Source organism: Barbatula barbatula (assembly GCF_947034865.1).
Source record: "Barbatula barbatula genome assembly, chromosome: 18".
NCBI lineage: Eukaryota > Metazoa > Chordata > Actinopteri > Cypriniformes > Nemacheilidae > Barbatula > Barbatula barbatula.
The window spans coordinates 21,092,336-21,115,526 of record NC_136781.1 but is presented as its reverse complement, the minus strand read 5'-3'; the positions used below and the strand labels follow the sequence as shown (position 1 = coordinate 21,115,526).

General features: G+C 40.2%; 2 protein-coding genes across 3 annotated transcripts; one reads left to right on the top strand and one right to left on the bottom strand.

Annotated features, from left to right (window-relative positions):
• Positions 1 to 8,745: 8,745 nt before the first annotated feature.
• On the bottom strand, positions 8,746 to 13,320 carry LOC306907885 (uncharacterized protein). 2 transcript variants are annotated; one of them, XM_079480375.1, is made up of 3 exons: positions 12,766 to 13,320; positions 11,643 to 11,840; positions 8,746 to 11,429 (listed from the first exon to the last, which is right to left on the bottom strand). In XM_079480375.1, the coding sequence occupies exons 1-3, from the start codon at positions 13,172 to 13,174 to the stop codon at positions 11,104 to 11,106; spliced, it is 933 nt and encodes a 310-aa protein (XP_079336501.1). In that variant the 5' UTR covers positions 13,175 to 13,320; the 3' UTR covers positions 8,746 to 11,103. The 2 variants fall into 2 exon arrangements, with proteins under 2 accessions (XP_079336501.1, XP_079336502.1); XM_079480376.1 differs by having other exon boundaries at positions 9,018 to 11,429; positions 11,643 to 11,837; positions 12,766 to 13,313.
• A 971-nt stretch (positions 13,321 to 14,291) lies between these two features.
• Positions 14,292 to 20,131, top strand: tmem129 (transmembrane protein 129, E3 ubiquitin protein ligase). Its single transcript, XM_079479806.1, has 4 exons — positions 14,292 to 14,689; positions 15,084 to 15,558; positions 15,644 to 15,803; positions 18,497 to 20,131. Exons 1-4 carry the CDS (start codon positions 14,485 to 14,487, stop codon positions 18,737 to 18,739), a joined length of 1,083 nt encoding a protein of 360 aa, XP_079335932.1. The 5' UTR covers positions 14,292 to 14,484; the 3' UTR covers positions 18,740 to 20,131.
• Positions 20,132 to 23,191: the final 3,060 nt, after the last annotated feature.

Genomic DNA, 23,191 nt, shown 5'->3' with positions numbered 1-23,191 from the left:
ACCTGGACCTTCTTTGTCTGAGCAATTTTTGGAAACTACAAGATCAATTTTCCACTTCAGTTCCAAGCAGACTTTTCTGTATTTTAGCCCTCAAAAGTAAAAGTTAATACTTGTATTGCTGTCTCGTACAATGCTAGTTGTAATTTAATTTCATCTGAGGATGTATTGCCTAATAGAAGACGTCTATGTTAACAACCTCTGTGGCAATAACATGTATGTAGATTCTGATTTTACAATTTCCAATGAATGATCTTTCAACATTTGAGTTATGTTAAACGTTTGCCTACAGAAATATTTTCATTTAAAAAACGAGTTGGACGTATGACATAGTATTTCTGTGCTTGATACACTTCCCTAGCATTACAACTTGTTTGGGAAACTTTTTTATAAGTCTGGATCCCTGTTTCGTAACAAGCATCCAATTCCTTTTTATTGGGCAGTTCTCCCGGAAAAGAAGGCGAGGCGAAAAAAAACCCAGCCCGCCCACGTGCCAAATGACGAGCAATAGGAACGCTGCCTTCATGTGCTCGTCGTTTTCAGTTTTTCCGGAATTAACAGCCTTATCTGTCTTTTATCAATTTGATCCAACTAAATACTCTTCGAAGATTTGATGTATGCAATACTACTGTATAGGTACTCAACATTAATATGAGATTGGCTGCGTGTGTAACCCCATCTTTAACATTAATCAACAAGTCCTTAACATAACACCGAACACTGTTGGTTAGATGATCATGAATTCTTATACTTTTGAGAATAAAAAGGTGATTGTCTGTTATTGTCAAACAGCTGTGCCTGACACCGCCCCAAAAGTAGCCCAAAAAATGACATAAGCCACCTTGGCATGACCAGGACAGGTACTTAGCTGCATATAATTTAAACTCTTGGCAACCAGGGTCACAAACTCTTGATATATGCCTGGGTCACTTTCAGGTTGGTAGATCTTTTCTTCTCATCACAGGAGGTCTGAAGTGTTCAGGTCTTGCTGGCTCTGTTGAATGACCTGAGTAAGATTCTGTATACTTTACATTGGTGAGGATATGTCAGTGTGCTTGCTCATGTCTGCCAACTGTACAGCTACTTGAGGCTCTGTTGATTTTGGACAGACAAGAAATGCCCCATCAGCACATTACACATCATTCGTTTTATAGAATCTGTTTTTGAACCAATGACACAATGTTGCCAAGACCTACACAGTACTGCAGATTGACCTGGAAACCATAGTGCTTAAACACTAGATCGTTCTGAGCACTCTTTTCTTCACTTAAGAATTATAAGCAAGGCCAAAAACATATTTTACCTCATTTAGAATGGATCTTGATGTTTGGGAATCGGAGGAAATCAGTATAGAGCATCTCTTAGCATGGGAGTGTTTACAGTTATTGGCCCTGCCCACCCTTAGACAACTTCCAACAGACTTGTAATTCTTCCTATTACACTGAGGAAATTACAAGCTTGCTTCCTCTTTTTTATTGCTTTGTGATTATGTAATCAGATGGTTCGGTTTGCCTAAACTATAAGTTTTGCTTTATTGGGTATTTCTTTATTGTTTCTGAAGATATGCAACCAAATCACTCTGTTAACTGCTTCCTAATAAACAGTATTGTCTGTTGTTTAATCTCACATTATTTTACACTATGTTCATTTGCTCTGGCTAGCTCTGTGATATTAGACATCTAAGCTGATGTGCCTCAGAAAAGGCATAATGAATGAGTCAGTCTATATTTACCTTGGCATGTTTCTTACAGCATGTAAGACAGCTAGATTTCTTTGAGGGCCAGAAAAATGAGGGCCAGATCACACAAATATTGCATCCAGTATTTTTGCCTTTTCGTTATACTTAATTAAAAGGGACAGTTGTATTTGATTTTTCTTAAAGCGTTTGTTTACCCAAAAAATGAAATTGTTGTTAATTGCAAGTGCATCCAAGATTGTGGGTGGCATTGTTTTTTTTCAAGAAGATATTTATGAAGTTATTTGGTTGAATTAATGAAAGTCAGAAATGCTAATATATTCTGCACAAACGTAATCCCTGCACAAGACGTGTTTTGAAATGTGACCCATGGGGTGCACAAACCGATTGCCTGTGGCTGTGGATTTCCAATTATTATGTTGTAAACAACATTTAGTTTATTAGACAGTCTAATCAAAACTCTTTATATTACATAATTGTATCGTTATGAGCAGCGCAAATTACTTTTCTATTGAATGTAGCAGCATTATGGACTTTCAAAGATGTCTCTTTGCATATTTTAATAGTAGGGTGGCCAGGTAAAGGCGATTGGTCAGTTGACTAGCCCTGATGTAAGATATTGATTCAGTAACACCAAACTCCACCCCAGTTTCCAGGCAGGCCCAGTTCCACGACCTGACATCTCAATCTTGCTCTATTTTATCAATAAACTCATGTATTATATTCTATATTACACAAAAAGAAACTGTTGATAAGGAGGGTGAAGGGATGAGGGGGGCATGTGAGAGGCGGAGGATGATGAGGACGTGCCAGAGGCAGACAACAACGACGAGGAGGAGGACCTGTGAGAAGTGGAGGATGAGAAGAACAAGGACGTGCAAAAGGCACAGGATGGTGAGGAAGAGGACGGGAGAGAGGCAGAGGATGGTGAGCAAGAGGACGGAGGGTGGGAGATGAGCAATGGCACGTGAGAAGGAGGATATGTTAAAGGAGGGACGCTCAAGTGGCAGAGGATGAGGAGGAAGAGGATGAGCCAGAGGTGGAAGATGAGGAGGACGCATGAGAGGCAGAGGACGTTTCCATGCTGATCCAGTTCCACAACCTGACATCTAAATCTTGCTCTGTTTTATCCATAAACTCATGTAGTATATACTATACTTCACAAAAAGTAGCTGTTCAGTAGATCTGGGATTGAAAGGAATAGAACCAACAAGGATGGGTTGGTTGGCTAATTGTTACTCAAAATGGAGATACCAGACACTGAAATTGTTACTGCACCCCTTTACATGGAATTATTTTTTACTCCTATATTGGTGACTGTTCAAGGAATTTATTTTCAAAGTGTTCCTCACCGCCTGTAAAACGTGTACAACAAGTAGGAGTGACAGATAACATACCTTCTATGTTATGTATGGTGTTTATTGGACTTACATTTATGCATTTGGCAGATGCTTTTATCCAAAGCGACTTACATAGCATTATACTATACATCTTGATTCTGAGTATGTGCACTCCTTCGGATTGAACCCATGACTCTGCTGTTGTTAGCGCCACTCTCTAACCACTGAGCTACAGGAAGACTTGCCACAAGACAATGATTAACAACTTCCTTAAGAGGAGAGGGTTTATTGTTTTATCATTTACAGTATACTGTATGCTTGGTAGCAAGCAACTGTACTATAATCAGGGGAGCATATCACTTTGAAAGATCTGACCAAAGATCTGATTCATATTCCAGCCTTATGGTTAACCACAAAAAAGGACACAGCTGTAGTATGTCCAAGAATATTATTGGTCAGATGTTTTGCTCTTTCACAGCTCATGAAATGTAATATCTGAATTATGTGTAAATTATTGTATTGACTTTGTCTCGGATAAAAATGTTACTTATAGAGGTTAAGGTTCAACACTTCGTGTTGAAAATGTTACTTCATATTGAAAACTGAATTCAGTATGAATATCACAAACTTGACTAATCTGAGCACAAATTTTGTAGAGATATCTCAGACAATCAAGAGGACATATTATGCTTCTTGTGGGTATTTCACAAGGAGGTTTACCAGGTTGTTCGTCTTAAGAGAAATCATTTCATTTCATTTGGAGGTTTGAGAATGATTTAAGAAATTAAATCTTATATCTCAATAAAGGACAGTTTTGCAACAACTTACTGAAGTTTTTTCACAAAGGTTCACCCACACTTCATGAATACTGTATGTACAAAACAGGTTGAGAGACGACATTTACAATAAGATAAAAGGCATGTTCACAGCATGAAGATTGAAAAAATCCAGGAGACTACTGCAGGCCATCCAGTTATGATTTGAAGGAAAATATATCAGATTCATATAAAGGACAGTGGGGCCGCAGAGAGCAGACATGCTGAAACACCGCTCTCCTTTTTTTCTTTTCAAACATGGGGCGCCCATTTGTTTCTGGGCATTGTGCCAGTGATCCAGCGACCTGCTGGTTGCCTCTGATATTACATTCCTCTGGCACTGGATGTGCCCTGTCTGACGCCAGCCCACCACAAGAACTCTCAAGTAAATATTTCCAGCTGTCAATGTTGTTGTGCTCTCTATTGAGGTAATCCATTGTATTCTCATACATCTAAAATGATTTTAAAATGTCCAGACTACAGGCTCCAGATTATTTATTACATTTCAAAGCATCAATGAAGGCTTTGAGAAGTTTTGTCAATTTTCATGTTTGCTAAGTTGAAAATAACTAACGCCTTACACTAACAAATCTAGTGTAAGGCGAAGGATAAGGCTAGGGAGGAAGAGAACACATTGTGACAATAAGAATGGCGAGTAGTGGTGGATGAGGAGAAGAACACGTAAAAGGAGACTGAGGAAGTGGACGCACAAGAGTAGAAGGACCTGCAAGGGGAGAAAGATGATGTGGAGAAAGAAGACCCATTGAGATGTGGAAGATGAGAAGAACAAGGACGTGGGAAAGGCACAGGATGGTGGGGAAGAGGATGAGCCAGAGGTGGAAGAGAGGATGATGAAGAGAAAGGCAGAGAATGAGGAAGAGGTCGCGCAACAAGCGGAGGAGGAGGATCAGGAAGTGGACGGCCGGATGTGGAAGAAGACTGGTGAGTAGTGGCGGATAAGGATGCATGAGAGGAGGAAGAGGACGTGCAGGAGGAGAAAGATAAGGACCCTCAAGAGCAGAGGGTGATGAGGAAGAGGATAAGCCAGAAGTGGAAGATGAGGAGAAAGAGGACATGCGAGAGGCACAGGACAATGAGGAAGAGGACGGCGAGTAGTGGCAGATGACAATGAGGATGCATGAGGGGCAGAGAGAGAAGCAGAGGATGATGAAGAGAGAAGAAGAGGATGACGAAGAGAGAGGCAGAGGATGAAAAAGAGAAAAGCAGAGGATGAGGAACAGAGAGGCAGAGGATGATGAAGAGAGAGGCAGAGGATGATGAAAAAAGAGGCAGAGGATGAAGAAAGAGAGAAGCAGAGGATGATGAAGAGAGAAGCAGAGGATGATAAAGAGAGAGGCAGAGGATGATGAAGAGAGAAGCAGAGGATGAGGAAGAGAGAGGCAGAGGATGAAAAAGAGGAAAGCAGAGGATGAGGAACAGAGAGGCAGAGGATGATGAAGAGAGAGGCAGAGGATGATGAAGAGAGAAGCAGAGGATGATGAAAAAAGAGGCAGAGGATGAAGAAAGAGACAGAGGATGATGAAGAGAGAGGCAGAGGATGATGAAGAGAGAAGCAGAGGATGATAAAGAGAGAGGCAGAGGATGATGAAGAGAGAAGCAGAGGATGAGGAAGAGAGAGGCAGAGGATGAAAAAGAGGAAAGCAGAGGATGAGGAACAGAGAGGCAGAGGATGATGAAGAGAGAAGCAGAGGATGATAAAAAAAGAGGCAGAGGATTAAGAAAGAGACAGAGGATGATGAAGAGAGAGGCAGAGGATGATGAAGAGAGAAGCAAAGCAGAGGATGATAAAGAGAGAGGCAGAGGATGATGAAGAGAGAAGCAGATGATGAAAAAGAGAAAAGCAGAGGATGGGGAACAGAGAGGCAGAGGATGATGAAGAGAGAAGCAGAGGATGAAAAAGAGAAAAGCAGAGGATGGGGAACAGAGAGGCAGAGGATGATGAAGAGAGAGGCAGAGGATGATGAAAAAAGAGGCAGAGGATGATGAAGAGAGAAGCAGAGGATGATGAAGAGAGAGGCAGGGGATGATGAAGAGAGAAGCAGAGGATGATGAAGAGAGAGGCAGAGGATGATAAAGAGAGAAGCAGAGGATGATGAAGAGAGAGGCAGAGGATGATGAAGAGAGAGGCAGAGGATGATGAAGAGAGAGGCAGAGGATGATGAAGAGAGAGGCAGAGGATGAGGAACAGAGAGGCAGAGGATGATGAAGAGAGAAGCAGAGGATGATGAAGAGAGAGGCAGGGGATGATGAAGAGAGAAGCAGAGGATGATGAAGAGAGAGGCAGAGGATGATAAAGAGAGAAGCAGAGGATGATGAAGAGAGAGGCAGAGGATGATGAAGAGAGAGGCAGAGGATGATGAAGAGAGAGGCAGAGGATGATGAAGAGAGAAGCAGAGGATGATGAAGAGAGAAGCAGAGGACGATGAAGAGAGAAGCAGAGGATGATGAAGAGAGAAGCAGAGGACGATGAAGAGAGAAGCAGAGGATGATGAAGAGAGAGGAAGAGTATGATGAAGAGGACATGTAGGAGGCGAATGATGAGAAGGAAGAGGACCAGCAAATGGCAAAGGAGGAAGAAGACTGGTGAGTTGTGGCAGATGAGGAGGAAGAGGACCTGTGAGAGGGAGAGGATGAAGTGGACGAGGAAAATGAAGAGGACGAGGAGAAAGAGGACTGGCGAGTAGTGGAGGATGAGGAGGCGCATGTGTGAGAGGAAGAGGATGTGTGAGAGGCGAAAGGATGAGAAGGAAGTTTGAGAGAGTGAGGAAGAGGTTGTGCAGGAGGTGGAGGATGAGGAGGAAGTGTGAGAGAGTGAGGAAGAGGTTGTGCAGGAGGTGGAGGATGAGGAGGAAGTGTGAGAGAGTGAGGAAGAGGTTGTGCAGGAGGTGGAGGATGAGGAGGAAGTGTGAGAGAGTGAGGAAGAGGTTGTGCAGGAGGTGGAGGATGAGGAGGAAGTGTGAGAGAGTGAGGAAGAGGTTGTGCAGGAGGTGGAGGATGAGGAGGAAGTGTGAGAGAGTGAGGAAGAGGTTGTGCAAGAGGTGGAGGATGAGGAGGAAGTGTGAGAGAGTGAGGAAGAGGTTGTGCAGGAGGTGGAGGATGAGGAGGAAGTGTGAGAGAGTGAGGAAGAGGTTGTGCAGGAGGTGGAGGATGAGGAGGATGTGTGAGAGGAAGAGCATGAGCACAGATGAAATGGTTTTCAGGTGATTGTTTCATTTTGAAGTGTCAGAATATTTGGGATAAGTGGTCTCGAGACTTAGTTTTGTTATTAAGTTTGGAAAGCCTTTTGAGTTTCTGTAATATAAGAAGGGGGCTTTTAACAGCACAGTAGTGCCATCTAGTGGTGGAGATAAGTCGTTTTTCTATTAAATAGTTTTCTTTCATTATATTTAAGAGTTAGTTACTGTAACTGGTCAATAAAATTCAAGTATACAATAGAACTTGCACAACCAATGTAGATTATCTTTGACTTTATCTGACTGTTCTATTTAATCTCTTGAGAAACAACTTTGACTGATCTCATATTTGACTGGTCTTCTTCAGTTGTGTTTGGGGTGTAAACTGAAGCTCAGATTTGAGAGAAATGTAGGCAGGCTTGACACACAACACATAAGCAAACTTTACTCAAGAAAGGAGAAAGCCATCTTCCACTCGTCCCCCTTGTAAATCTAATTTTGTGAAGTATTTGGCACTGCAGAGTTGCTCTAGGGCAGCAGGAACCAGGGGCAATGGGTAGCGGAACTTGATGCTGATATCGTCAAGTGCTCGATAGTCAATGCAGGGCCGAAGACCCCTGTCCTTCTTCTAAACGAAGAAAAATCCTGCTGAGGCTGGCGATTTGGACGGTGCTATGAAACCCTTGGCCAGCTCCTCCTCAATATAATTCCTCATGGTCTCGGATTTGGGTTGTGAGAGAGGAAAAATCCTGCCCCTGGGGGGAATAGAGCCTGGGGTGAGATCGATGGCACAGTCGCCAGGTCGGTGGGAAGGAAGATTGGATGCTTTGGACTTGCTGAAAGCCTCCAATAAATCCTGATATTGCTCGTGTAGACCAGATAGATCGTAGGGCTTGCTCTCCTCCTCTTGGGGGTGATTGAATGATTGGTGTGAGATTAAACAATGATTCTTACAGGACGTTGACCACTGAATGATTTCTTGCGCTGACCATGATATGCATGGGTTGTGTCTCTGTAGCCAAGGTAAACCAAGGATGACGGGATTTAGAGGTGATTCAATAGCGAACAGTCTTATGGATTCGGTGTGAAGAGCTCCGGATTGAAGTTTTATCTCTGGGGTTGTGTATTTGATTCTTCCCGAGCCCAGTGGTCGACCGTCTAGCACTGCCACTGCCACCCGGGATTCACATGAAACGAGAGGAATATTATGAGTTTCGGCAAAAGAGACATCAATAAAGTTACCCGCAGCCCCAGAGTCAATCATAGCTATGGTCGTAACACTTCTCTCTCCAGAGCTTAGAGTAACCGGGACATTAAATGAATTGCTATTGTAAACCGTAGCACTCACCGAGGTAGAATCCTGACGAGGAGGGCGAGTGGGACAGGAAGCCCTCAGGTGACCAGCCTGACCACAGTATAGGCACAGATGTTGACGGATGCGCCTCTCCCGTTCCTCCGCTGAAAGTTGGGTAGCGCCGATCTGCATGGGCTCTGCATTGTTGAACCTCTGAGCGACTGCCCCTGAGGGAGAACTTCGGTGAGTACGTCGTGAGCGCATCAGGTTATCGAGATGGATGGTTAGCTCCATGAATTGTTCTAGGGTTTTCCCCTCCTCCCTACAGGCTTATTCCGACTGTAGATCGCTGTTGAGTCCCCTCCGGTAGAACAGCTGAAGAGGTTCAGTCTGAGCAGCGAGTGTTCAAAAAGTGATGGTGTACTCCGCAGCTGTGCTGCTTCCCTAACGCAGAGTTCCATAACTCCTCTCCTGGAGCAGGGTTCGCTGGTAGAGGGGTTACGTGAAGAGATTGAAGCGTCTTCACGAGTTCCTCGGTGAGCGAGGTGAGTCTCTGCAATTGTTGTTGGTGTGTGGCTAACACGGAGGCTTAAGCTGTTACCTCGGAAGAGAGCTGGTAGAACATCGCTGGATCCTGTGATGGCGAAGTCTTCTGTAATGACGAGTAAGGGGCGTTCGGATCCATTTGCAATGTTTAATATAAATTGTGGTATAATCAGGCAAGGGTCAATCAACAGCGACAAAAATAACACAGGCAGACAGAATCTAGGTCGGTACCAGACTGAGATCAGGGCAGGCGGCAGGCAATAGACAGGTCACAAACAAAGCAGTGGGTCGGTAGGGCAGGCAGCAAGGGGTCAAAGGTACAGCAGTAGTCACAGGTAATACACAGGTAAACAGATCAATATAAACTCTCAGAAATGCAAGACGGGCTAAACAAGACTTTGCGATGAATGAGAGTTCAAGCACATTATATATAATGGAGCGGTAACGGGGAACACCGGGTTGTGATTATCCTGTGATACCGGACATCTGGGTAATGTAGCCCAGAACGGAATCAGAACTCGGGAGAGGATGCCCTCTGGTGGTTGCTGGAGAGCCACAGAGGCCTGGGTCATGACACCATCCAAGATGTGTGTGGCATTGTTTTTTCAAGAAGATATTTATGAATCTATTTGGTTGAATTATTAAAAGTCAAATCAATGAAACGCTAATATTTTCAGCACTAATCCCTACCTCTTATGACGTTTAACTGCCGTTTTATAAAATGAATCAGTGCAAAATGGATCTGTGCAAAAAACTGAACGCTCTTATCTCATCTTCAGGTGAATCTCAATCGCACTCGTGAGCCGGAATGTGGCCTATCGCCTGTGCAAACCGACTGTCTGTGGCTGTGGATTGCCGATTATAACGTTGCAAATTTGACTAGCCCAGTTGACTAGCCCTGGTCTAGAGGAAGCATTAAAGGCAAATATTGTACAAACATGGCCTTCAGACATCATGACCGATAATGTCCAACATATGATCATCATCAACTGTGTCTACAGAAAATGATCTGTGGATCTGTCAGAAGATTCAAACACACTGAACATCTGACCTGCTGAACAACTAAAACTTTAGATTTTGCCATTTCACTAAATGTACGCATATAAATCTCAATCTAATTCAGTCAGTATCATAACAAATAAACAGCTGCAGAAAGCATCCACATGTAAACTGCCCAGATAGCACAGGTACATCTGCTTAAGATCTGGAAAACATCTGCTGTGTATAAACATCTAAGAAAGAGCTGTTGTACATCATTCTAAATCATACCCATCTAACAGACGTCTTCTAGAGGTCTATATGACATCTGACAGCAGACGCCTCAGAGATGTAGTGCAGATGAGCAAACAGCATCTGCCAGATGTCTTGGAGATGAAAATGTAGATATCAAATAGATGTGCTATCGAGGTATTAGCGTACATATTCGCGTGTCTTGAATTTGCTAAATAAAATTAAAAGGATTAAAAAAAACAGTTTAGTCAATGCGCTAGTTGCACAAGATTGCACCTGTGAGCTTTTGCAACGGCAGTGTTGGCAGACTAATTTCCGGTCTAATAACCAAGTTTTTTTGGCTAAACGAAGTACTCAGCAATGTAAAGAGGATCTGTCATATTACTTTCTTCTTTTTTATGTAAAAAAACAACCATATTTCCCAGCCACCTATATTTTTCCAACGACCGGAAATTAGTCTGCCGACCCTGGCGTCCCAAAAGCTCACCGGCGCCATCTTGTGCAACCAGCGAGTTCTGACAGACAGTATAGTAAAACCTCTTGTATCTTATTTTTTATTACAATACATTGTTAGGATAATTGTGTTCAAGTAAGACATTTAAAAAATGAACTTTTCCATAACTAAACACTTCATAAAAACTTGAAAAAGAGGACAGCTAGAGGTTAATGATATACTGAACCTAACACAACATAACATGCCAGGACCCGCTTAATGTCCCTAAGCTTCAGTGGTTGTCAGTTTGGTCTTTTAAACTATTTACACTTCCTTATATATACTGATAGTTACAGAATCACTATCAATCAGTTCTATGTAACAAAAGTTTGGTGTGCTTATAATTACTCCCAGTGTCTTTTAATGGGAAAAAAAGTATATTTATTGCTATTTTAAATCTTTTACATACTCAAAATAAAACATTTATATTTAGATGAGGTTTTTTGTTTCACTGGTTTATCTTGCCCTTGCGTGGTCCTCGGGTTGAGAAGGAACACTTCATGTCTGCAGGTGCTCTGTCGGGTTGATGATATGATCAGGGTGTGGATTGAGGATATCTGTGGATGTATGAATCTGTTGGGGATTTAAATGCAGCTGGTCATGGGGCAGGAGGCTTCTTAATCCTGCAAAAAGCTGATTTATCAAGGCCTCCATAGAGCGGGTGTGTTCGGCGAGCACTCGAGCAATGAGTCGTTCCTCTCGGGCATGACTCTGTTCAAGGTGACGCTCTAGCCACATGTTTTGTGTCTGCTGCATTCTTTCGAAAAAGTTTTGATACTGTGCGTGCAGTGCCGTGCAACAAGGGCTTTTTTCTTTGAACGTGTCTGAAACACAGAAAGAGAAAACGCATAGTATAAGCTACAGTAACACTTTCGATCTTTAGGCTCCCGCGTGTGTCTTCTGGGAAATCCTAATTAAATCTAATTTACATCTGTACATGAATTTAGTTTTCGAACACTTTACGTTCAGCAAACAGACACGGGTGAAATCACGCTACTGAATTAGTGTCACATGATACATCTGAAAAAAAGTCAAACCTTGAACAGAGGGCTGCTGGGAAGTGGATGCCGGGGTACAGTTGATGATCTCTAAAGAAATGGAGGGTTGTGTGGATGTGGCGCTCTCTGCCGGAGCCGAGCTCTCATGTAATGGTTGTGTGAGAATAAGTGGCTCATTCTCTGTTTTCATTGGCTGTATTTCTTCAATTCTGCTTTCCTCATCATCCACACCATCTTCTTTGACAGAACAAGATAAAACAAGGTTAGAAACTCACAAAGTTATCACTAAAGATGCACTATAGACCACTTCGGAAGACGTTAACATCATGTTTCAGTTTTTAACGCTACACAAAAAAATACAACCAACAGAACATTTATAACTGTTGTACATATCTATTGAAATCTCATAGATATTCGAGTCAATGATCAAATGAAAGCAGCACAAATGCTGTTGGACTGTTGTTTACAAGTACATCATTTACAATTCTGTGTTTCTATATATTGTTTCTGTCATTTCTGTCATTTGATTTCCATACTGTTCTTTCCTTGTATATTTACTGTAAAGCTGCTTTTCAACTATGTAACGTTTGTAAAAGTGCTATAGTATTCAAATAAAATAAATAAAGTATTGCATTGTTTTTACATCTTATGTAGTGATCTCTCTCTTTTCATTGTTGCGTTATTCATGCATGCCAATTTTTGCGAATTATATTTGAAGTTTGCTTCCAAAACTCCCCAAATTGACAAAATCATGTTTTTTTATTGTGCATTGCAATTAATATCAATCAAACTACAGTTGTTTTGTTTTACTCCATAATAACTCAAGCTAACTAACACAGTAAAAACATTTTGGAACCAAAATATCATATTGGAACCAAACTCTTTTTTACAGACAATATTTTATTACCTTCAGTAAGCTACATCTTATAAAAGTTTAATATAAACTCTTTTTATTTATATGCATTCAAAACGATCCACTTACGATCAGACGTTCTCGTTTATTCAATGTAATTGAATGATTCCGTATATCTGTGTGTACACATTTCTTTCTTTCGTGTTTGTATATCTGTACTGATTTGCAACAATGAAAAAGTGTGAAAAGCGCGACAGAAATAAAGAGAAATATGAGTTTTTCCCACTGAACTAAAGGAAACTCGCTCACCGTCACATTCATCCTCGTCAGAAGTCCAGCACCTGTTTTCCGCGCCGGGAGCTTCATCTTTACACTTGACGTTATTTAACGTTACAGTCTGCTTTGACATTACTGAGGGTCTGTGGCCAAAAATCTCTTCCATTGTATCGAAGTGCTTAAATGCGCCGTCAGAACTGGACATGTTTTGTCTTTTTGCCTTGTAGTAAATGGACTTGAGCGTCTTCCAGCGGTGTTTGATCTGATCACACGAGCGCAAGAAGCCCGCTGCTTTATGTTTAGCGCAAACCTTTCTGAAGATGAGTCTGTTGCGACGCTTTCGTCCGTCTTTATATCGATCTATATTCATCTCCCTTAATGTCTGCAGGAGAAAATCTGTCTCCTCCTCGCCCCAAAAATGTCTGCTTTTCCTGCTGGACATCACTTTCTGACGCACATGTATACGTGTAAATGATTATTTATACAGTCAATATTCAAAATCAAGTGTTTTCATGAGAAATTGCATTCGGATCCCGCACCAAGGATGAAGACGGCCACCGGACGCTACGCACCGCCTCTTCAGAGCACAGCCAATTAGAAAGCTCCGTCCCGCCTCCAGGCTATCAAAGGTCTAGCTCTCATTGGTTGTGTTGTTGAGGCTTCATAGGAGTTTCGCCTGTCAATCAAGTTTCATGGCGCCTTTTCTCTTTTCTGCGATGAGATTAGCGCAGTCGGATTATAGCCTTCATGTGACGTTTATTCCTGAAAAACTAGGACACATCATATTTACATCATTTGTTTGTGAATCAAGTCAGCTTTATTTATATAGCGCTTTTTACAATTGTCATTGTTTCAAAGCAGCTGTACAAGAAACATATAAGGTTATGCAAATCAAAACACAGGTCAAATATTAGATACACTATACATTTCTATATGCAGTGTTAATGGAATAAAACTATACAATTCTAGCAGCCCCCCGGCCAGCAAACAGAATGCAAACTGTGCCATTGGAGGAGAAAAACCCCTCAGAGGGAAACAATCAGGCCTGACCAGGGGATTCCAGTTCACCTCTGGCAAAAACTGCTGCCTCTGCATAAACTCGACAGAGCTGCACAACAAGGCAAAATAAAAAGAGTTAGATTTAAAATGATCATTAATAATCTAATAGCGACTGAAGTTTTGTAACAGTAAACAGTCTCTTTAAACGCATTCGTAGAACAGAAAGATATTAATTAGAAACAGACCCTTTATCCCTTGTAATATACAAATTGCTGGTAAAATAAAAATGTATTACTGTGTCAATGCTATTTGTGAACGTTTTGTAATTTAGTTATGAATAATGATACAATTCACATAATAAATATACATGTATAACAACAAAAACAATAATAATAATAATATAGTGCTCCACTGCTGTTTTTAAATATTTATTGACATAACATTTATATCACGTTTGTAATATTAAAATATTTTTAATGCTAATCGCATTTTAAAACAACTAAACTTGCATTGTCTATTTCTGCTTGTTGTGGCCATGACTTTTATTTTGAAAATACTCCACGTCTCATGGTTTCACTTTCTGATTACGCGCACAAAACATGCAATAAACCTGTTGTATCTGTTCTCACTGCTCACACAGATGTTATTCACGATTAAATACATAAACGTAACAGTATCAAACGTGTTGGGGTTGTTTCCTGTACTTTTATTGTGAAGGCCTCATCAGCAGTAGCAGCGTGTTGAGATGTAAACATGGACCGGCCGGACACTACATTCAGTCTGGCTTATATCGTGCTCTCGCTGTGTTTTGTATTTACACCCAATGAGTTTCGCTCGGCTGGTTTTACAGTACAGCACATGTTCTCGGGATGGCTGGGCAGTGAAGACATCAGCTTTATTCAACACCACATCAAGAGAACAACACTAACACTGATCGTCCACTGTTTCCTGCCCCTGGGTATGACAACAACACTCACAGTGTACACTCTTTAAACAGTGCGATAATGCAATACCAGCACACTTCTTATTGTGTCCTTCTGTATACTACGGTCAATCTCTAAAGTATACTTCCGCTCTATCTATCTACTACTGTATGTAACTCAAGAAGAAACAAGACAAGAGACATTTCTGCTAATTCTACACAGTTGTATAGACATGACAGTTATGATCTGCTATAACAGATTTGTTGTGGATTGTGTTGGTCACAACGTCATTTTCCCATTGGCCATCCATACTTAAACACAACGCTTGCTGTGTTTTGGTTCTACGCACTACGCGGTTTTCAGTTCTGCAATGGAAAAGGTATTCTGCTTTCGCTCTAACACACGTGTTGTTGTGCACATGTGTTGCAGGCTACTACATAGGAATGTGTTTCGCTGCTCCTGACCAGAGTCTTCTTTACATCCATCATGCAAGTCAGGGATGGCAAATCTATCTTGGCGTTGCGCTGGCCGTTCAGCTTGTGAGTTGTGCACTGGCTTTCTATTGGTCCAGACAAGGATGGGCGAATCATCCCATATGTAAAGCTCTCAGCGTTCACGCCCTCCCAAACTCCAGCTGGAGGGCCGTGGCGTCATCCATCAACACTGAATTTCGCCGCATTGACAAATTTGCTTCGGGTTCTCCGAGTGCAAGAGTGATTGTGACCGATACTTGGGTGCTGAAGGTCACCACGTATCACTTGCATGTTGCTTTGCATCAGGACTGTCATTTGACCGTCACCGACTCCAAACATCACAGCCTGTCACCTGACATAAACACACCAGTGCAGATAGTCACCATCACTGTTGCCAGTATCAATCCCAGAGTCAAGTCTTTTGACATAAGGTCATTTCAGATTTACTTATATGTGTTTGTGAGTGCGTGTCTCATCTCCTGAATTCATACTGAACATCTGTATTTTCTCTTCCAGGTTAAAGTCTACAGAGTACGTGGAGCTGCAGGAAAAACTGCATGCACCAATCAGAAATGCTGCCAATGTGGTCATCCACCTGACCATGAGTGAGCTTTTTCTGGACACCTTCAAGTCATATGTGAGGATGAATGATGTTTACAGGTGCCCAAGTGAACAGGTGAAGCCACACATTTTGTAAATACAGAAGAAAGTGTTTATTTAGCGATGGCCGCAATCAATCAAAAATATATTTCAATTGCTTTTCATTGTTGCAAAGCAGCTTAACATACAAGGAATACAGCATAGAAATAAGGAAAAGAAATCATAGCAAAACACGAAAATGATCAATTACATGTTTTTAATATATTTATCATTATTTTTATCATAATAATAATAATAGGGCCGTAAAACGATTACTTGTGATTATAGGCATTGTGTACTGTGCCTATGAATTTTGTATTTGTAAAAACATACACATACATGCATATATTCTTTTAAATATAAAAATGAATTTTTAGTAATGTTAAAACACTGGATAAAGGTGTTTCAGTGATTATTGAAAATGTGCAAAGGCAGCGCACATTTAAGTTCATGCAAATAAATAAAGTTAAACACTTCTTTCAGTTGCCAAGTCAGAGGTTTTGTTAATTGGCCAATATAATCATGACTTGAATGAGGAGGATGTGCTCATGTCCAGAGAGGATCAACAGTTTATGGAAACAATGGAAAGTTGATTTGACGATGGTCATTACAGGATTGACTTGCCTTCTGAATCGTCTGATGTCATCATGCCAAACAACCGAAGTGTTGTAGAAAAGCAAGAGTATCCTTCTTTCTTATCAGATGTTATTGATTTAGGATATGTTGAGATAGTGCCACAGCATCAGTTAAAAGGAGAAGATGGTAAGCTTTGGTAAATACCGCACCACGGTGTGTATCATCCTAAAAAGAACTCTCTCAGAGTAGTGTTTGATTCTGGTGCAATGTGTAAAGGTCAGCTGCTGCGAGGTCTTACTTATTCTCTGGAAGGAGTTCTTACAAAACTAAGACAAGAACCTGTTGCTTTGATAGCTGATGTACAAACCATGTTTCATCCGGTAAAGGTTTCTCCAAAGCATGTGGACTTTCTGCGTTTTTGTGGTTCCGTGATGGTGATGTGACACAGAATGCTATAGAGTATAGGATGAAAGTTCATCTTTTTGGTGGAGGATTGCACGAGACCCCCACGGTTTGATCCTTCTGCTTTTGGACCCCAATTCTATTCTTCAGAACTTTTATATGGATGACCGCTTCATTTCTTTGCCTACAGAAACTGAAGCACTTCTTATGTCTCGGAATCTCTTTGCAGCTTGTGCCAAGGGTGGATTTCAGTGGATGAGCAATCGTCGTTCTGTTATGTTCAGCAGTCCAGAGGAACAAAGGCAATTAAAGAGCTTGACTTGGGTAGAGATGACCTACTCATGGAAAGAGTATTTGGATAAATTAACCTTCGGGTTATGCATAGAGGAGCATCCTCACACAAGACGTGGCATGTTGTCTGCGGTTAGTTCCATTGATGATCCCTTGGGATTTCTTTCACCATTTACTCTGCCTGTAAACAGATATTCCAAGAAATATCCAAGTGTAATGTTAACTGGGATGATGAGATACCGCAGGTCTTCTCTCAGCCAAGATGGCTGACTAGTGGCAGTTGACACAAGTCAGAAGAGACTCTACTGTGTGAGATCGAAGCAATTCTTAATGGCTGTCCTAGATGACAAACTGGCCTCTGATGATGACGCTTACACCAAATCACATTATTGTACTGAAATCAAAACCTGGAACATTCAACGAGAGAGACTTCTCGTTGGATGGAGAAAAGATGGAGACATCAGATATCTTCTGGAAAAGATGGGTGGGTAATACCTACCATATTACTTCAAGAGAGACAGAAATGGATGAAGCCAAGAAGAAGCTTTATGATAGGAGAAGTTGTTGCTATTATGGATCCTGTGGCTCCTCGAGGCTCATGGCGGATGAGCGATCAAACTTACCCTGATAAAAAGGGATTTGTTCGATCAGTCCAACTCGAAGCTGAAGACTGAATTGAAATGGAAACTCTTGTACAGAGATATTTATGGCTCCTTACGTGTGTATTGTTTGTAATTGTAAATTTATATTCTTACAATTATGAGTGTTGGAGCCTAAATGTACTAATCCACCACTAGATGGTGCCGTGGACTGTTGGGAACACATGTGCTGTTAATTTAAAGTTGCTGATGTATTGTTTGCTGTGCATGTGTGGAGGGAACATGGTTCTTACCGTAGCCATCACAATGGTCTGTGTCATTTTCATTTTATCAATTCTTAAATGAAATAACATGGCATCAATGCATTCATTTGTCATTTGAACATCTTACCAGCCTGCCACGGCTTATATGAGAGCCTCACATCATGTGTTTCACAGGTTTAATGTGTTTTCACATACAGTCAAAGAACAAACTTTGAATTCTCAATTCTTTGAATTAGGTAATGTTTCTGTATTTTTCATTTGATTCGTTCAGGGCAAATAAAGAACCACTGAAGGTCAGACATTGTGATTTTAACTGCCCATTACAGTATATGATGGAATTCTGTAACAGCCATCTGGCAATTCAATCTTTATAATTTAGGGACAAAGGTAGTTTTCCTCTTATTCGGTGCTGGGTGAGAGTTTATTCTGGAGCCTGTTTAAAATGATTTAGTGCATCTGATTGGGCCTAAATATCAGCCGTCAAAAACTAAATGTCTAGAATTTTTTCTTAGTAGTTTTAAAAAAAAAAGCGAAGCTTTGACCTTGTGACACACCTGATGATCTATCAAGTTTATTTTGTGTCTTGTATTCTGTTACAGGAACCGGAGCCGTGTATTGGATGCATGCAGGTCAACGCGAACGTCAAACTTGTGCGGCTGTGTCAGGATGACAGTGAATGTCAGCCGTGTTTCTGTCGGCCCATGTGGTGTCTTACGTGTATGGGTAAATGGTTCGCCAGTCGACAGGACCAGCAGCAGCCAGAGACGTGGTTGAGCAGCAGGGTCCCGTGTCCCACCTGCAGGGCCAAATTCTGCATTTTAGATGTCTGTCCTATTATTTGATTAAATATGGAATCGTGCATCTGCAGATCTTTCTCAACCTGATATTTCTGAGCATTTGTCCAAATGCCTTGCGTGGCTTTAAAGATATATATTCATATCAGAAACTGTATGTGTTATGTCTAGATTTCTCCTTCATCAAACATCCACGGCTAAATTCAACCTAGATTTTCAAAACCTCTGTGCCTCTCAATGTAGTTACATATTTTTTTCATATTTCACATATTATGGATTCTCAAAAACACGTCGAAGGCAAAACATTATCATTGCTTTTTACCATCATAACAAGCTACCCCTCAAAAATCTCATTGTGATGCTAAAAAATGTAAACATTTCATTTTCACATCACGGTGGTATTCATTTATGTTGATTTTATAATAAAAACATATCATTTCATAATTACAGTCGCATACTAATTGTTGTATATCAGCAAACACATTAACCTGAATAGCCAGTAGTAAAACAACAACATGAAACGCCATATTTCGTTTAAAACAAAATAAATATCTTTGTAAGATAATTTTCTTGTTTAGCAGACAGACATTCACTGTTTTCTGGTCCCTGCAAAACACACACATGTGGTCTGATGCAAGCACATTCATAAGAGAATAAAGGTTTTGACAACTGTGTTTTCCTGCTCAAATGTTTCTTTATCAGATTTGTGTTTAACACTTTCAAGTCAAAATCAAAACTCAAACAAATCAAATGTATTTTTAACAGCTGTTTTGTTAAACTGTTGTTTTGAGCTCAGTGTTTTGCTCGTACCTTGTCACTACTGCATACGAGTCATAATATTGAAAAGTGTGTGAAATGTGTATGAATACAGTGAATGTGAACAAAATGAATGTGATTTTCCTATTCAGCATCTTCACAAAGAAACGGTAAAAAAGATTTTTTTAAGGTTTTGTTTTTCTTTAAAAAACAATTACGTATCAGATCCAAAATGTCATAAGTCCAAGTCCCAAGGGTCACCAAGTGTTGTATCAAGTTTGGTCAAGATTTTGAGGGGTCTGAGTGTTTTTAGCCGCACTACCACCAAAACACACCAGTGGCCGTAGGCTTCCATTGGTTTTAACACAACAGACATTGAGATGCTTTTTGTTTATTTTTTTACTTTTCCAATAACAGACACAATGAAAAACTACGAAAGCACAGAAGCAGTATAAAAACAATACATTTGTTTGAAACTATACTTTTGATACATACTAATTATGGGAATCAATTATCATTTATGTATCAAGTTTCTCTTCCTAAATAGATATTCTTGGAAACACTGATCAAATGTGTATTCCAGAGTCTTACGCTTCTCCAACGATATAATGTTTGACATGATAAGATAAGAATTTACATGCAAAGTATTGAAGTAAAGGTGTTCCGCAGGATGTATTTGATTTTATACAAACTCTTGTCATTTATGAATCAATTACACTTCCAACATACTTTATTTTATATAACACTGATGATAAATGTATTTAAGAGTCTCAGACCTTTCTAACGATATATAGTTTGTCATAATTAGATCTGAAATTTTACAAAAATAGGGAAGAAAATCATTTGTGGATATCTCATGGAAGCAATATAGTATAAAACGCATATTGAAACTGTAAATGATGACAAATCCAAACTCTTGGCACCTGATGGACACTGCAGAGCCGATCCGAGACGTCTGGGGCCCTAAGCAAACCTTGTGCCCTTGTCATTGTTCAATTTAGATATACATAACTCTAAACTTTGAGAAATAAACATGTACATAATTCTTTACCTAAACTAACGCGCGGTTCTGGAACCATCTAGCTGTTAACAGTTAACACCCAAATGTGGTGTGTTTTACTAACCAAATGAGTGATCAACAAAAACAAAACATGATAAATATAGTTTACTCAAGAAAGCTAAGCATTCGAAATAATTCAATAATTTTCTAAATGTGATATATTATGATTAATGAAATAAAAATGACATATTATCCTGGGTTTGCATTAAAGCTGACACGCACGTGAACACTGTACAGCTGGTTTTGTGACTGTAAGTCATTCCCTTTAAACACTATTGAAGTTAGAAACATGTAAATTAATCTGTAGCCAATGTAACTTTGGAGACGGTCCCTAAATTCGAACCTCCAATGTCAAACCAAAAGACTTTGTAAAAGAAGTTATAAAAATAGAGTCTTGTTTACATTATAGTGTTTTTGACTCGGTGCCCAAAGGGGCCCCCTGGTGGAGCAGAGGCCCTACGCATCTAAAAGTTGTTACCCTTGCAGTTTAAAAGACTTTACATTTCAGATACTTCCACATTGCATTCTTATGAATGGATGGATTTTATTATTGAGATCAGCCCGACAAATAAAAAAACATATGACCGAAGAAAGCACTCGTCTGTATTGTTACAAAATTCAAACCAATAGAAGATAGGAAAATGGCCTATACATATTTATACAGGAACTATACACTCATGTTACAATTTTATAAAAGACCTTTAATAACAGAAGACATCAAATGGGCACATTTGACCTGCAATGAACATAAATAAAATAAAGAGATTTGTCTGTTAACGTTGTAGCTGTCTCTACCGACTCAAGTTAATGCACAATGAACCAACATGAATAAACAATGAACGCTTGTATTTGTATTAACTAGCAAGATAACTCGTGTGAAAGAATGAAACCGAATTTGTGAACCAAGATTGTTCATAAGATTAGGACATTTTCACAAAGTGATACTATAACGTAAGCAGTTTATAAACAAGTGAGTCAGTCTCATTGAAATGACATGATCAAAACACGAGATCTAAGACTAAGATGTTACGTTATATCATGGAGAGGTTTAAAAATACAACACAAATAGACAGCTGTCTGAATACAATATCTACTGTATATACTTTATCAGTCAGCTTGATATTTTTCATTTTTAAATGGGTCAATTTTACCTGTAATATTATGAAAGGCATCCCTAAACAGTGTTAAGTTATTGATCGCTATGTAGTCAAAAGAGCAATCAGTTACAAATCTATGTGTAAATAAATCAATGAGAAAGAATCAACTAAATCTATGTTTCAACTGTACTATTTATGATTATGAACGTATGATTTTGCTTCGCTTGGGCCAAAGAGTAAAGACATATACTCCTAAAAAGATGTATTTCCCAAACAATGTACTACAACAACTAAAAAAGATATACATACAGACATATATAAACATATTTGTGACATCCTTATTTATGTAAATCGGGATTTGAATATCGTTATCTTTATTTGACATGAACTTATTTCTACATGTATTTGCAGTAGACAGATAGTAATGATTGGTCTGGGACTAACCTTAAGCCCTGTTTGTGAAGGTTAGTCTAAGGTTAGTCCCAGATCAATGCAGTAGATAGATAGCAATGATTGGTCTGGGACTAACCTTAAGCCCTGTTTGTGAAGGTTAGTCTAAGGTTAGTCCCAGATCAATGCAGTAGATAGATAGCAATGATTGGTCTGGGACTAACCTTAAGCCCCGTTTGTGAAGGTTAGTCTAAGGTTAGTCCCAGATCAATGCAGTAGATAGATAGCAATGATTGGTCTGGGACTAACCTTAAGCCCTGTTTGTGAAGGTTAGTCTAAGGTTAGTCCCAGATCAATGCAGTAGATAGATAGCAATGATTGGTCTGGGACTAACCTTAAGCCCTGTTTGTGAAGGTTAGTCTAAGGTTAGTCCCAGATCAATGCGGTAGATAGATAGCAATGATTGGTCTGGGACTAACCTTAAGCCCTGTTTGTGAAGGTTAGTCTAAGGTTAGTCCCAGATCAATGCAGTAGATAGATAGCAATGATTGGTCTGGGACTAACCTTAAGCCCTGTTTGTGAAGGTTAGTCCCAGATCAATGCAGTAGATAGATAGTAATGATTGGTCTGGGACTAACCTTAAGCCCTGTTTGTGAAGGTTAGTCTAAGGTTAGTCCCAGATCAATGCAGTAGATAGATAGTAATGATTGGTCTGGGACTAACCTTAAGCCCTGTTTGTGAAGGTTAGTCTAAGGTTAGTCCCAGATCAATGCAGCAGATAGATAGTAATGATTGGTCTGGGACTAACCTTAAGCCCTGTTTGTGAAGGTTAGTCTAAGGTTAGTCCCAGATCAATGCAGTAGATAGATAGCAATGATTGGTCTGGGACTAACCTTAAGCCCTGTTTGTGAAGGTTAGTCTAAGGTTAGTCCCAGATCAATGCAGTAGATAGATAGTAATGATTGGTCTGGGACTAACCTTAAGCCCTGTTTGTGAAGGTTAGTCTAAGGTTAGTCCCAGATCAATGCAGTAGATAGATAGTAATGATTGGTCTGGGACTAACCTTAAGCCCTGTTTGTGAAGGTTAGTCTAAGGTTAGTCCCAGATCAATGCAGTAGATAGATAGTAATGATTGGTCTGGGACTAACCTTAAGCCCTGTTTGTGAAGGTTAGTCTAAGGTTAGTCCCAGATCAATG

Bases quoted from the DNA above. Each gene is read 5' to 3' on its own strand.
- tmem129 (XM_079479806.1), top strand. From the start codon at position 14,485: ATGGACCGGCCGGACACTACATTCAGTCTGGCTTATATCGTGCTCTCG. The intron at 14,690-15,083 runs GTATGACAACAA...CATGTGTTGCAG, and splicing joins CCACTGTTTCCTGCCCCTGG to GCTACTACATAGGAATGTGT. The intron at 15,804-18,496 runs GTGAAGCCACAC...ATTCTGTTACAG, and splicing joins ACAGGTGCCCAAGTGAACAG to GAACCGGAGCCGTGTATTGG.
- LOC306907885 (XM_079480375.1), bottom strand. From the start codon at position 13,174: ATGTCCAGCAGGAAAAGCAGACATTTTTGGGGCGAGGAGGAGACAGAT. The intron at 11,841-12,765 runs GTGAGCGAGTTT...GTTCTGTCAAAG, and splicing joins TGACGAGGATGAATGTGACG to AAGATGGTGTGGATGATGAG. The intron at 11,430-11,642 runs GTTTGACTTTTT...TCTGTGTTTCAG, and splicing joins CCAGCAGCCCTCTGTTCAAG to ACACGTTCAAAGAAAAAAGC.